This window comes from Pseudorca crassidens, chromosome 3, assembly GCF_039906515.1.
Source record: "Pseudorca crassidens isolate mPseCra1 chromosome 3, mPseCra1.hap1, whole genome shotgun sequence".
NCBI lineage: Eukaryota > Metazoa > Chordata > Mammalia > Artiodactyla > Delphinidae > Pseudorca > Pseudorca crassidens.
In genome coordinates this window covers 43,637,184-43,652,018 of record NC_090298.1, presented here as the reverse complement: position 1 = coordinate 43,652,018, position 14,835 = coordinate 43,637,184, and the positions used below count along the sequence as shown (strand labels likewise).

At 41.3% G+C, this 14,835-nt stretch overlaps 1 protein-coding gene across 1 annotated transcript in view; it reads left to right on the top strand.

Annotated features, from left to right (window-relative positions):
* Nucleotides 1-5,079: 5,079 nt before the first annotated feature.
* The window catches only part of ANKRD55 (ankyrin repeat domain 55), a 101,304-nt gene continuing 91,548 nt past the window's right edge, over nt 5,080-14,835 (top strand). Inside the window, exons 1-2 of the mRNA XM_067730073.1 lie at nt 5,080-5,206; nt 5,476-5,566. Coding sequence (XP_067586174.1) covers nt 5,509-5,566 — 58 coding nt within the window. The 5' untranslated portion in view covers nt 5,080-5,206; nt 5,476-5,508. The remainder of the gene's footprint in view (nt 5,207-5,475; nt 5,567-14,835) is intronic.

The following is a 14,835-nucleotide window of genomic DNA, read 5'->3' as shown; positions in this document are numbered from 1 at the left end:
CTTTGTGTATTCTGGATACCAGTCCTTTATCAGATATGTTTTACAAATATTTTCTTCCTGTCTGTGGTTTGTCTTTTTGTTTTCTCACCAGCATCTCTTAAAGAACAAGAAGTTTTTAATTATGACAAAGTACAATCACAGTGGCTGCTGTGATTGAGGAAATAAATTTTTTATTTTATTAAATTTTAACTTAAATAGCAATATGTAGCTAGTGATGACCATATTGGACAGCACAGCATATTAATGCCTAAATGTACTTTCAATGAACAGCGTGTACATTTTAAAAATTCTTTGATTATTCTATGTTTTGATTACATCTTTTGATGTAACTTTATGCTTGTTTGAATCTAATAATAAAGATTGGGGGTTGCATTCTGTAAATCTTATTTTTTTCTTTTTCAATTATTAATTTTCATTATATTTTATTAATGTATCAGTTCCATGATGCTTTGGAAATTTAAAAACCTGGTCCTTCACCACAGGTAGTCTGAAAAGCCCTGAACTAGACAGATGTTGTACATAGGCAAAGTCTCCTGTCTCCCTGATGGGGATATTCCTCATTATTAACCCACAAAGTGGCATTCTAGAGAAGGAAGTGACAGATGGGGTAAAGGAATGAAAGACTATTTTAGAAAATGTGGTCAGAGAAAGCCTCTGTGAAATGGTGACGTTTGAACTGGGGAAAGAACATTCCAAGTGGTGGGATATAATAGCAAAGTTTTGGGAGTTTGGGAAAGGGCATGGCATGTTCGAGGAACAGAAAGCAGACCAGTGTGGCCGGATGTGAGAACGGAGGGAGGGTGGTGAGAGATGAGCTGGAGAGGCAGCACAGAGCCCGATTTTGCAGTCACACAGACCTTCTCCTCTCTTCCCCTCCTACGTTGTAGATAAGAATTAATGAACCACAGGCACCTGGTATGTGTGAAAAGTGTGTGAATATGTCTGAATAAGGGCCTTATTCAAAACGCACTTGAAAAAAACAACCAAATGTTATCTTACACTTGGCTTTGGTTGTATAGAAAGAATTATCTCTATGTTTGCAGCCTGGGAAGTGGACTGAACAATAATAACTCTCACAAGAATTTAGGGGGTGGGGTCCCCATACCACAGATTAAGACACTGAGGCTCAAAAAGTTATATAATTTGCCCAAATCACACAGTTAACAAGAAATAGACTCAAACTCATGTCCTCTCCACTCTATTTGACTACCTTTTTTCAAAATGAGTCCAAAACAGCCCTTTTACAAGTGTGAAATTGTCTACATTTTAATTTGGTTTTGGTAATGATATAAATGGGCACAGAAATATAACAGTTATAGAGACTGCATCTATTTTGAGAAGTCCTCCTCTGTGTTAGTTTCTTGAAGCTTCTGTAACAAATTAGCACAGACTTGGTGGCTGAGAACCCAGAAATTTATTTTCTCACAATTCTGGAAACCAGAAGTTCAAAATCAAGGTGTCAACAGCACCATACTATCTCTGAAGGCTCAAGGGGCAATCTGTTCCTTGCCTCTTCCAGCTTCTAGTGGCTCCAAGTGTACCTTGGCTTGTGGCTGCATCATTCCTATCTCCGGTCACATGAGCTCCACTTCACTATGTGTGTCTCTTATAAGGACACTTGTCATTGAATTTAGGGCCCACTCAGATAATCTAGGGTGAGTTCAACTTGAGATCCTTAATTTGATTACATAGGCCAAGACCCCTTTTCCAAATAAGGTCACATTCACAGATTCTGAAAATTAAGATGTGGATGCATCTTTGGGGTGGAAGGGCACCACTGAACCCACCACACCCTCCCTGCGCTTCAGCCTGGAAACTCTTCCCAAGCAGTCAGTTGGGGACTCATCAGGCTCAGCTCTCTTGTTTCTTTTCTCCCAGGGATCTCTGGCCTGGACTGCCTGCTGTCTGAAAAATATCATTTCAAATATTTTGCTTAGTTTTCTAGCTGTTTAAGCAGGAGGGTAAATCCAGTCCCTATTACTCCAGCATAGCCAGAAGCAGAAGCTGCACCAAAGTGAAGTTCATTGAGCATAAAGACCTTTCCTGTCTTACTGATGGCTGCATCATCAGTGCCTATCAAAATGACTGGAGCATAGTAATATTTCCATAGCAACTGATGAATTAATGAACAAATGAATTAAAAGGAGGTTAATCTATTCAGTTGGCGGAAAAGTGCCTTTGGTTTTTAAGTAAAAATAAAAGACACATTTTTCATTTTCACCAAGAACTTCATTGAACAACGTATTCACCCTTTTGTTCCACTACCTTCTGCCATTTTTCAGGCAACTTCATAATTCCATCTTCCCAAAACTTTTTATCTTTTTTGAGCAAAGAACTGTTCCAGGTGCCTTTTACAGTCTTCCAGGGAATTGAAAATTTTTCCATTAAGAGAATTTTGTAAAGAGCAAAATAAATGGAAATCCAAAGGTGCAATGTTTGGTGAATATGGCGGATGAATCAGAACTTCCCAGCCAAGCTGTAACAGTTTTTGCCTCATCAAAGAAACATGCGGTCTTGCGTTATCCTGATGGAAGATTATGCGTTTTCTGTTGACTAATTCTGGACGCTTTTCTTCGAGTGCTGCTCTCAGTTGGTCTAATTGGGAGCAGCACTTGTTGGGATTAACCGTTTGGGTTCCCAGAAGGAGCTCATAATAGAGGACGCCCTTCCAACCCCACCATTGACACAACATCACCTTTGGATGAAGACCGGCCTTTGGTGTGGTTGGTGGTGGCTCATTTCGCTTGCCCCATGATCTCTTCTGCTCCACATTATTGTACAGTATCCACTTTTCATCACCCGTGACAATTTGTTTCAAAAACAGAACGTTTTCATTACGTTTCAGTAGAGAATTGCATGCGGAAATACGGTCAAGAAGGTTTTTTTCGCTTGACTTAGGTGGAACCCAAACATCAAAGCGACTTACATAACCAAGCTGGGGCAAATGATTTTCAACGCTTGATTTGGGTATTTTGAGGACGTCGGCTATCTCCCGTGTGGTATAACGCTGATTGTTCTCAATTAATGTCTCAACTTGATTGCTATAAACTTCAATTGGTCTACCCAACCCTGGAGCATCGTCCAGCGAGAAATCTCCAGCATGAAACTTCGCAAACCACTTTTGACATGTTTGATCAGTCACAGCACCTTCTCCATACACTGCACAAATCTTTTTTTTTCCTTTTTTTCCTCTGTTTTTACCTTTCTTGAAATAATAAAGCATAATATATCGAAAATGTTGCTTTTTTTCTTCCATCTTCAATATTAAAATGCCTACACAAAAATTCACCAACTTTGAGAGAGTGGCATGGACATATATACACTACCAAATGTAAAATAGATAGCTAGTGGGAAGCAGCCGCATAGCACAGGGGGATCAGCTCGGTGCTTTGTGACCACCTAGAGGGGTGGGATAGGGAGGGTGGGAGGGAGATGCAAGAGGGAGGGGATATGGGGATATATGTGTACGTATAGCTGATTCACTTTGTTATACAGCAGAAACTAACACCACTGTAAAGCAATTATACTCCAATAAAGATGTTAAAAAAAATTCACCAACTTTGATGTCTTTTTTTAAATGCACGCTGATAATGACAGCTGTTACAATACAGTCTAACAAAATTGTTTCAAATAAAGTTAAAGACAACTAAGTGCTGCTAGAGCCATCTTACGGGAAAAAACGAACGAACATTTTGACCAACCAAATAAATCCTTGATTTTGCTCGTGTTTGGGACCAAGTGACCACAGCTCCTCTTACCTCAGTCAGTTGGGTGAGCTTAAGCCATCTCTCCTTAACTGAATATCTGCTAGTGTAAGCCAAAGTGTCTTCACCAATTCACTCTCGGCCTCCAAAGTCTGGCTTTCATGGTTAATGCAAAAAAAAAAAAAAAAAAAACCAGCCCTGGGAAATTTAAGAAATTTATCTACGGAGCACATTTTGCGTAATGATTTATAAGAAGTAGGTTCTGCCCATGTTTTAAATAAAATGAACACAGGGTGTTTGTAGGGGAAAGGCTGATGTGAGGAAGGTAAGTGGGTCCTAATATTGTCACAAGGGAACTGAGCCCAGACTGTCTGTTGATGGGGAAAATATGAGAGGCAAGAGATAAGAAAGAAGGCTGTCTATGGAAAAACACAGTCCATATCAGTAGATCAAAACAAATGTGGCCATATACGAAGAAAAATGGTTTCTGCTTTTATTTCCATAGTCACACACTAATTAAGTTAAAAAAATTTATTATCATTATCAACAGCATTTACAAGATCATCTTCTATATGACTATTTGACTTATCCAAAAACCTGATTGTCTTGATTGTAGAGCTTTGTTTTGAATTTATTATACCAGATTTTTAATAACAAATATAAAACAACAGGCTTGTTTTAATAAGCCTAAAAATACAGAGGTAGATAAAGAACAAGATAGAAATCTCCTACTTTAATTGCAATCCCCTGAGGTAACCAATATTAACAGTATATCTTCATACATCTTCCTCTGTTCCTATGAACATACATGAACATATTTACATATACCGTGGGTGGTTGCTGGTTTTATAAAGATGTGAACAAATGAAATATATAACTTTTTTCATTTAATAATAGATTAGAGTCATCCTACCAGATAAATTCATATAGATTTACTTCAGAGTTTTAAATCTAGAGTATGAATTTACTACCATTTATTCAACTGCTCCTCAAATGATATACATTTGGGTGATTTGAGGTTTTTCCACAACATATAATACTGCACTAAACACCCTTGTGATTGCACACTGTTTTAATTTTATCGCCATGGATATCTGAGCCCTGAAATCCAACCTTTCAAACGCTACTTCCTTCCCCCCATCCTCCCTGTCATTTGGAGAAAAGAGCTGAAGGGAGACTAAAGATGAGCTGTGAAAGCCAGTAATTATTCCATACAGCACATGGCCAGCAGCCTCCTGCTACAATATTTACGTGCTATTCCGTTGAGATGGCACTCTGCTCACATGACCCAAATGCAGTTCTCACTCCACCAAGAACACAGCTGAATCCAAACTGCATTGGCAGCTTTGCACATGCTCCGTCTGGCCCTGTGAATCCTCACTCACCCATTGAGATTTCTTTTGGTTTAAAACAACACACCAGCTGCTGAGGCTCCGTTACCTCCAGTATTTTCCTGGCCCAGATCCAAGGCAGGTGGCCCTCTATGAAAACCATTTTTCAAGGTTTTAGCTTTTTTTTTCTGTATTTGTTGGGGGATAGAGTGTGTATAATATTTACACGTGGGTATAGCTGATGAGTGAGACCATAGGAAGTAACTCTTTTTCCTGTCAGGTATTACAGGAATAACATTTACCTATTTCCATCATTTGCCTTGACAAAGACCGGCAGCTCTAATGCACCCTTAATTCTCAAACAGAGGTCTTGGCAAGGGATGCTGTAACTGACTGTTGTGTTGACTGTAATGTGTAAGATGGTGTTTTCTCCTCTCTAGAGACCTGGATGCTTTTTGCCATTCTGGTGGTAAATGATGAGACAGGCAACCATGGATTTCAGCACTCCATCTGTGTTTGATCAGCAAAAAGGTAAAAACGCTGCTTTAACTCACCCTTCGTTCTTTGCATCTTTAGTCCAACGGTAGGGATTTGCACTTGTACAGGGAGAGAGAGTAATGTGTGTGTGTGTCTGTGTGTGGGTGTGGGTGTGTGGGTGTGATGTGGGAAGAGGATTTCACATAGGAAACAAACCTGTTCTAAATGTTCACTTCTCATTTGATAAGCATTTAGAAGGGAAAAATAAGCTTATGGTCTATTAGTCTTGCTAAAGTGCTCCTACTACAAATTTTAAAAATTGGGTTTCAAGCACACCAGATATTTCAGATAGTATCATCTTTATTCTCATTAGCTTTTTGTTCAAATCTTTAAAATATATACATTATAATAAGTAACATAAACCCAATATCTCATTGCTATAGTTTCATAAATATCTCTTGATTCCCTTCAGGAATATATGTTGCCCAGATTTATGCTGTAGTTGATATATTATCTCATCCGAGGTTGTGTAATGACTTATCACTATGTTATTATTTGCAGTGAAAGGATATATCTTTCTTACTCATAATTCCCAGTGTGGAAGTAATTTTCCACACAAAACGATTGCTGTGAAATTGATCCATCCTTATAAAAAACATGTATTCAGCCATTCAGTCTGTGCCTGTACATTTTGCATATGAAGTGTGTGTGTGTATGCATATATATGTATATTATATATATACCTATGTGTAATTATGCATCTTTTCTCTGTAAGTACAGAAAATTTCCATTCTTTAAATGTAAGTAATATTTTAGGAGATTTTTTAAAAACATATCTGATATCTAAACCACTTGCAATACCCTCTGAGTATTCCTCAGAATCCTAAGATCCTTTGGTCATTTACCTGTTTTGGCTACACCGTGAAAATGGTGGTCTGCGAAAGCCTCATTAAGAAAAGTCATTGCTTCTTTCCTTTTCCCTTTTCCTGCTCTAGGCCATAGTGTGTTTACTACCTACCCTTCAAGCTACATCTGGTTTCATGGGTGAATTAGTTCAGTGCTTTGTCAGGTTACAGACTTACATTTAGATTTCTGAGTAACTACTGTGTGTGTGTGTGTGTGTGTGTGTGTGTGTGTGTGTGTGTGTGTGCGCGCGCATCTTCAGGATGTGCCAGTTTACACAGCATTGGGCTAGGAACACCATAGAGAAAGTGATTGTTACAGTTGTGCCCACCACATCCTTTGTACAGTTTGTATCACTGACGGCAATCAGCAAAAGTGAAAATATGCTTAGATCCAAAGACCTCATACTGGCTAAAAAATGACATTTTTGAGCTGTGCAGTTCAAAGAGAAACACAATGGGTTTATTTTTTAAGACTAATTTGAGGGAGCTAGAACTGACTGCAGAGAACTAGCCCCTTGTAATGAATCCATCTGTTCCAGTGTTGTGTCTCCTAACAGGACTGAGCCCAAAACATAGTTAAAATATTAATTTATAATATTTATTTTCTTAAAACACCTTTCATGTGAGCAATTCACAGCTATTTCTCCACCCTAGACCTGATTCTTCCCCTTGTAAGTTAACCCTCTCCCTGACACGTCCATCTCTATTTTTCAGTCATTTCTCTCCAGAGGTGCTGTGGTATGGTGGAAATAGCATGGGCGACGTAGGTTAGAATGGCAGAATAACTACTTCTTAGCTGTGTGATCTTAGCAAGTTACCTGACCTCTCTGGGCCTTAATTGCCTCAGCAGTAAAATAAAGGAAACGATGCTCACCTAGCAAGGTTGTTGTGAGAATCTAAAATAATGTACAAAAAGCACCTGTCACATTGCCTGATATGCATTAACTGCTTTCAAACTGTGGCTGCTTTTGTTATTATCATTGCTGTTTTAATTATTACCACCCTCGACTGTGAGTTCCTCAAATGTGAAAGACTATTCACCTCTCTATCTCTAGCTTGAATTTAGCAGTCCTCAGAACAAATGAGGGTTTAGTTAAGGCCAGTTGACTATACTACATTAATTATTTTCTTTAGAACTCCAGAGTACCATTTAGAGCAACCCCTAGAACAACAGTTAACTAAATGATACCCGAATAGTTCTATTATCACATTAACCCTTCCACCTTCTTAAAAGCATGAAAGGCCATAATAGGTTTAGACCATTGCATAGATTCTAAATACCATATTGTTGGGCAAAACCATGGTGAAGTGACTTTCTCCTGAAAAGTTGAGTATGGGTAGGGCTTTAGTAGAGGATTTTCCTTGAATTCCTAATATCCGGGGAATCAAAGCTCTAGTGTCCACTAGCTTTACATGCAGATGTTGACGAAAGACATTACATCTGGAAAGATCTTAGAAGTCTTGTAAGACCGCTGCGACGGCATCGCCTTTATGGAATGTAGATATCGGCATTTAGGTATGACTTTGTGTCCTATTTTACTTTGCCTTCAAAAGAAAAACACTATCAAAAACCAAGGAAGTCCATGGTGTTCTCCACAGCTGGTTGGCATTTGACTTGTTTGAATTATGTATGGAAAGTCATTGACTGTGGATTGTTCCCGAGGTTGGCTTGATTTTTATTTTTGATTCTGAGCCATTGCATCCTCTACCAGCTGTTAATTCATCATGGGAGTGGGGGGGGGAAGGAAATGTTGCATTGCTGTCCGTAAGCTTTTTAATTATTTTTTTATTAGAATTATTAAAGACTTGGCTTTCTCCTTTCATCACTGTGAGATTACAGATCTACCTGAAATGTAACACTGAAAAGAAAAACTTGGCCACATATAAAAATCACCTAGGCAGTTTTTGAAAATCTTGATGCCTGGATTCCACCACTGGATATTCCAGTTTATTTGGTGAGGGGCATGGCCAGACAAAGCTCCCCAGGAAGTTCTAATGTACAGCAAAGATTGAGAACCGCTCATTCCATCCATCCCCCTAAGATCTCAGATGGGAAAAGTGAAGCACTGAGAGGTTAAAATGGGGGCCAATTTATGATCATAACACACAGCTAATTAGTAACAGAGGGGACTGAGACCCAGGTGTTCGCTATCCAGACAGCAGACTAAGAAGTTTCTTTCCAAGGGCAATCTCTGGTCTTAACAGCTACTTTTAGGTGGAGGTAGGGCTCAGGCAGCTCTGGCTTATGGTTGCCCAGAGAATGGTCAGGAACGTGCACTTGGAAACTATGATGAATAATGACCTTCAGTTTGGCTCAAACCAAAACCAGGTGGATTTGGTAAGTCTGAGTCCCTCCAATTGCATTTTTCTATTTTTCTCTTTAGCAGAGGTAATAAGACAACCCCATGCCAGGGGCTTGGGGACAGATAGACATTTGCTCTAGTCCAGTCTCAGTCCTCATCCCAGTTGCACGGACTTGGACAGACTGGTTGATCTTCTCATCTGTGAAATGTGGATAATATTATACATTCACAGGGTTGCTAGGAGGCTTAAAGATTGTGTTATCTTCCTGGCCAAGAGGATTCGGCTGTGTCTCTGGCTTGCCCTGTGAAGCTGTGAGGGAGGAAGCCTGGGTCTTCAGAGCTCTCCACTCCGGCTTTGTGCTTCTTACTTTCACCACGGCAACATCTCTCTGGTCCCACGTGTTCTCCCTGGCTGTCTTCCCTCTCAAAGCCCACACGCAGAAAAGGACCTGTAGTAAAATCATTTACTACAGAACACAGAGGTTCCTACTGAAGTTGAGACTTCAGTTATGTAACCAAAGATCCCTGCATGAGGAGGAACCCAGGCCTCAGAGAGAAAATAGAAACGACAAGGGAGGTCCCAAGGGCCTCACCCAGCCCAGCCCTGCCCCAGCTCTGTAAGAAGGGTTTGAGGAAGCTGAGCGGTGTGTCTGCAGGCACCTCTGGGGGGTGTGGCCCACCCTTACAGGTTTTTCTCTGGTAGAGCTGTTGTGAGAATGCGAGGAGGGGCTCGGCCCTCCAGCCCAGATTTATACAGAGCATCGTGTCCTAGGGCTGCTCTAACAAATTACCATAAACTGAGTGGCTTCAGACAAGAGAAATGCAATCTCTCACAGCTCTGGAAGCCAGCAGTATGAAATCAAGATGTCAGCAGGGCGTGTGCTCCTTCCGAAGGCTCTAGGGAAGAGTCCTTCCTTGTCTCCTCCAGCTTCTGACTGCCGTGGCTTCATCACCCCAATCCGCCTCCATCTTCACGTGGCCTTTTCCTCTGCATGTGTGTCTGAGAACTCCCTCTGCCTCTCTCTTATAACAGTACATGTGCTTGCATTTAGGGCCCACCCAGATACGCCAGGATAAGCTTCTACTCTCAAAATCCTTAACTCAGTCTTTCAACATGTGAAGTGACATGCACTCTTTTGCCATATGAGGTCATAGTCACAGGTCCCAGGGACTAGGACATGGATATACCTTCAAGGCCACCATTCAGCCTGCTACTTGGCATGAAAAAAGGTCAGATCTCAAGTTCCTTCTCAGAGGTATACAGTCTCATGGCTGGGTTTTTGGTAAAATCTATTCTCATTTAAGTCAGAAGAAAGGTTGGCATTTGGGGGGTGGGATGGAAAGGGCATAAGATAAAATGGCAAAACTGAGGTTCAAGCCTAAACCTGTCTGACTTCAAAACCCATCTTTTTTCTACTGCAATACTCTTCCTTGATCAACTATACATTTTAATGAAGAAATAAGCCATTAACAAAAATTTAAATTAATGAAGCATATATTTTTACAATCAAGCTGTTAGCCCTTGTATTGTGGATTTTTAAAACTCCCACATGCATATGTGCTGGTTTTAATTTCCAACTTTTCATCCAAACTGAGAACACCAAACAAAAAGAATTTAGAGTGCACAGATATGCACTTTGCTGAAAAAGCAAAAGTTAAAATTCTGATGTGACAAAGGAAGAATGCCTCCAAAGGAAGAATAAGCAAATTTTCAAAGGGGTTTGGGAAGAAAGTAGAGAAAAGGCAGGCAAAGGAGACAGGAAAGAGAGGGGATGACTTGGGCTCAGTTGATTTGGGGCACAGACCTTGAATGGGATGAAACCCAGGAACACTGAGAATTCTGTGATTGATTTTCAGATTGGTTGGTCCAGATACAGGAAGATTAGCTGGCAGGTGACCATTCCAGAGGTTCAGAAGCAGATTATCTGCTGCCTGTGGGAAAGTGCTCAGCCTTCTCCCTCTCTTGGCCAAGAAAGAGGAACAGAGGGAAGAAGTAACAGGAGAAGAATTCTTTTTGCAATTTTCTTGCCCACTCAAGACCTAACCCGGGCAAACACGTTGCCTGGAAGCCTGCCCCTCCCCCTCCTCTGCCTCCTTCTTTGTCCTCTTTCCAGCACACAGGACCTTCCCTTCCATCAGCCAGCTCCTGAGAAAGGTTGTGACACATCAATCCACTCCCAGCCCCTCTTCTGGACCTAGCTAGAGGGAAGCCCCTGACTGATCTTATCCAATTACCATTCACTGGCTTAGAGAACCATGAAACCGAAAGTGATTCAGTGGATTGGGGTTGAGGGGGGTGGTGTCGTTGTCAGCATTCTCCACCATAGGACAACTACAGTGTTCTCGGGAATGGGGCCTCTTCCCTGACTATGCTTCGCAAGAAGGAGAATCTGGGAGTGGTACGCAGAGGGAATGAAGGCCCACCTGGTGAGCCAGATCTCCTGAATCAACCCTGATGTTATGTCCCACAACTTGGCTAGATCAACTTCAGAAGGCAAATCCTCAGCTTAGCCCCTTGTCTGGAAGTCAGCTGGGTCACCACACTGAGCTTTTCCTACCATCTCTATTCATTAACTCCATATTTCTTCAGTAATTATTAAACAACTGTGTTGATGAACTGATATCCATAGATTTTCCCTTTGAGGCAACCATTTGGAATCAAGGATATTTTAATGGAGCCTAAAGGAAGAACCACTAAACTTGTAGCTATTTTTATTCCCAAACAAGTAGAAAAACAAACCTCTCACCCATCCGCAAATATAGGACAAGGTGAGGAGGTAAGGGTCTAGATGCACTGAGGCCCAAGGTTGGTGTAAAAGATGGGTATGGGCTAGACACCGTGTTGCAGAAAGACCACATCCACCCAGGAGTCATGTTTAGCACACTTGTAAGCCTAATAAATAGGTCCGTGTGCTTAATAAGGGCCCTAACTTTGTTTTCTCAATGTAAAATTTTAAAATGTCAGTTGCTTATTGATGAGGCCACTCTTGTTTTATTGGGTCCATTGGGGGAAGAAGTGAAGGGACAATGTTCCAATCTACATGGGAACTATTTCCATTCCTAAAAGTATCCTCAGAATTTAAAAAATATACACATATAACATTTAATAGCATTCTAATGCTTTTTTAACTTTTTGTTTGAAAATAATTTCAAACTTAAGGAAACATTGTAAGATCAGTATAAAGAACACTGTCTTTTACCCAGATTCACCTGTTAACATTTTACCCCATTTGCTTTATTGTTAGCTCTTTCTCTGTGTCCATCTCTACACCTCTTTGTATCTCTCTGTTTCTCTGTCTCTCTGCCTCTTTCTCTATATGTATGTATGTATATGCTTATTTGTGTTTGTGTGTGTGTGTATACATGTGTATGTACTTTTATCTCATCTGCCTGCATTCCAATTTTGTCTATTGATCCAATAATGTCTTTTATAGCATTTTACCCCCAGTACAGGATCCAGTCTAGGATTAGGTACTACATTTAGTTATCAGGCCTCTTTAGTCTCCTTTAACCTGGAACATTTCTTTAGACTTTCTCTGTCTTTTATGACATTGACATTTTTGAACTTATAGTCTCTCTCTTTTTTTAATACCAAGTTCCTCTTTATGGGTTTGTCTGACGCTCCCTCACAGCTAGATTTAGATTATGCATTCCCAGCCAGAACACCACATGGGCGATGTGTCCGTCTCAGGTTATCACAATATGGTTTAAATTCTTTTAGATGGTAATTTGATGTTACAGGTGTTGCACTATTAGATATCAACTGGTTCTTACAGAGTTTTTTAAGTACTGGGGTTTCTTTCTAAATGTAAAATTAGCATCACCTTCTTCAAAATATTCAAGCAATACAAAAAAGAATTCAGTATAGGAAGTGTTGTATTCTCTTAACTAGCAAAGGGCTCTGTTCTTCAGAGTCTCTTAGCCCCAGCCTGTTCCCAGCTTCTCGGCTGCCAAGATAAACCCTAGCAACTCAACCTCCATGCGGGGATGGGGAGTAGCTTCCAAATGGAGACAGATCAGGCCAAGAATATTAACCAGTAGTAATAATCAGAAGAAGAGCGATAACTCTGGTTTATTAAGCAGCTCCCATTTATTAAACCAGACACTGTGCAAAACTTTCACTCCTATCATCTCACTGGATCCTCAACACAGCCTGTGAGATAGATTCCATTTCTAGTCCATCTGAGGTTACATGACTTATCCAAGGCCACACAGGACAAAGGCAAAGCTCCCATTTTTAACTCTGGTTTCTGACCCCCAAGCCTTCCTCACACTCTTGTTCACCATGAAGTTATACTTTTTGGATTCTTATAACCCACCTCATCAATCCCTTCCTTCATGACTCCTAGCACAAAAGAAAATAAAGGTGATGGCAGCTAGGTTTGCTCAAGTCTCCCCAGGGCTGAGCTTCCATTTGCAATGAGTTCTGCCCAGTAGGCTCAGCTTAGTGACAGGCCGACCTCTTCCATGGTAGGAGTGGATCCAGTCTTATAGCAACCTGCCTTTAGAGCAAAGAAAGACACCAGAATCCTAGGAGGAGGACGAGGTGGCTAAAAGGGTAGAATTCACTGGAATTTGACCTGTGGAACTGATGTGATGGGAATTGGGAATTTGTAAGGTCAGGTCTTGGCTTCCACCCCAGAAGCTTCTGAAGCCAGGTTCTTTATCATTTTCCTACTCAACCTATTTGTTCTGTGCAGCAACGGGTTAACATTTCTCCAAAAGACATTTCAGAGGGCCCCGACCCTGTAATCAAGGTCACAAATAAATAGCAATTGATAAAGAGGAAAGAGAATTATTTTAACCTTGACATCCTAAGCTTTGATCCTGGGTGACCCCAAGATCATTCCTCTGTTCTCTAACTCACAACAGTAAATCAGAACACAGTTTGGTGTTCAAAAAACAACAACAACAACAAAAACACCTTACTTTTAAGAATCATGAGAGGAACACCTGAAATTCATCTGAAATGACATTTTTATCCTTCTTACTTAGTGCTATTCAAGTCAGCTGACTCAGCATGACCACTACGCAGAGGTCTGGGGATGGGCTCGCAGCTGTCTGCTTTCAGGTGGTCACTGCAGAAGCCGGTCCAGATCCTGGAAGTGTTTTGTCTTAGAATAGTAGTAACTTGTAGAATTGAAAGGAACTCAGCGAATGTGTAATCCAGCTCCCTCACTTTTTACATGTGAACGCTGAAACAGAGGGGTTAGCAGTGGTACAGTGTACTGGACTGTAATGGCCACTGGAGTCACACCAAACAATTCAAGTCCCAGTGCTGCCACTCTTTTTACCGACCCTTTCCAGTCAGGCCCCAGCAAGGGTCCTTCTGCTGGTGTCATTGGAGCCAACAGAATGAGCCTGAGTTTGGTTCAGAAGTAAAGGCGAGTTTTCTTCTTTGCTCAAAGAATGGAGAAACACGAGCTCACTCTCTAGAGGACCCGCTGTCCCTACAGGCTGTGGGCGGGGCTGCTTTATAGGATCTCCTCAGCGGAGGGGGCGGAGCTCTCCCAGGGCGGGCACAGCCGTACCGCTCAGGCTCCAGGGCGCAGGCCCGGAGCAGCGTCTCTGCCCGCGGCCGGCGGCCATCTTGAATTGAGGTGGTGTGTGCCGCAGCGCTGAGGCGTCTCGCAGGGGCGCTTCACCCGAGGAGGAACTCTGAAGAGCCAAGTACCAGTACGAGGCCTCTGCTCGCGGCTCCCTGTGAGCAAGTGAAACCAGACTAATCACAAAGGAACAAGAAAAAAGGTTAGACTGTATTTTAATACCCAGATTCTATTTTTCCATGAATTGTTAGTGGGCTATGCTGGTGACACTTACTGTGTGACCCAGCTGTTTAACATCTCTATACATCACTTTCCTACCTTGTAAATTAAGATGGTGCTATTACAAAGGATTGTTTATAAAGATTGAATTAAGGAATACATGCAAAGTACCTGCAACCACTGCTGGCCCATAGTAATCACTCAGTAACTGCGAGAGGGTGTTATGGGTTTGTTATAAAGGTGGTTATAACAGTCTTCAGAGGATTGTTAGAAAGATTCAATGACATAATACATACAAAGCACTTGGAACCATGCCTGGCCCAGAGTAACCACTTAGCAAGTGCTAGTGA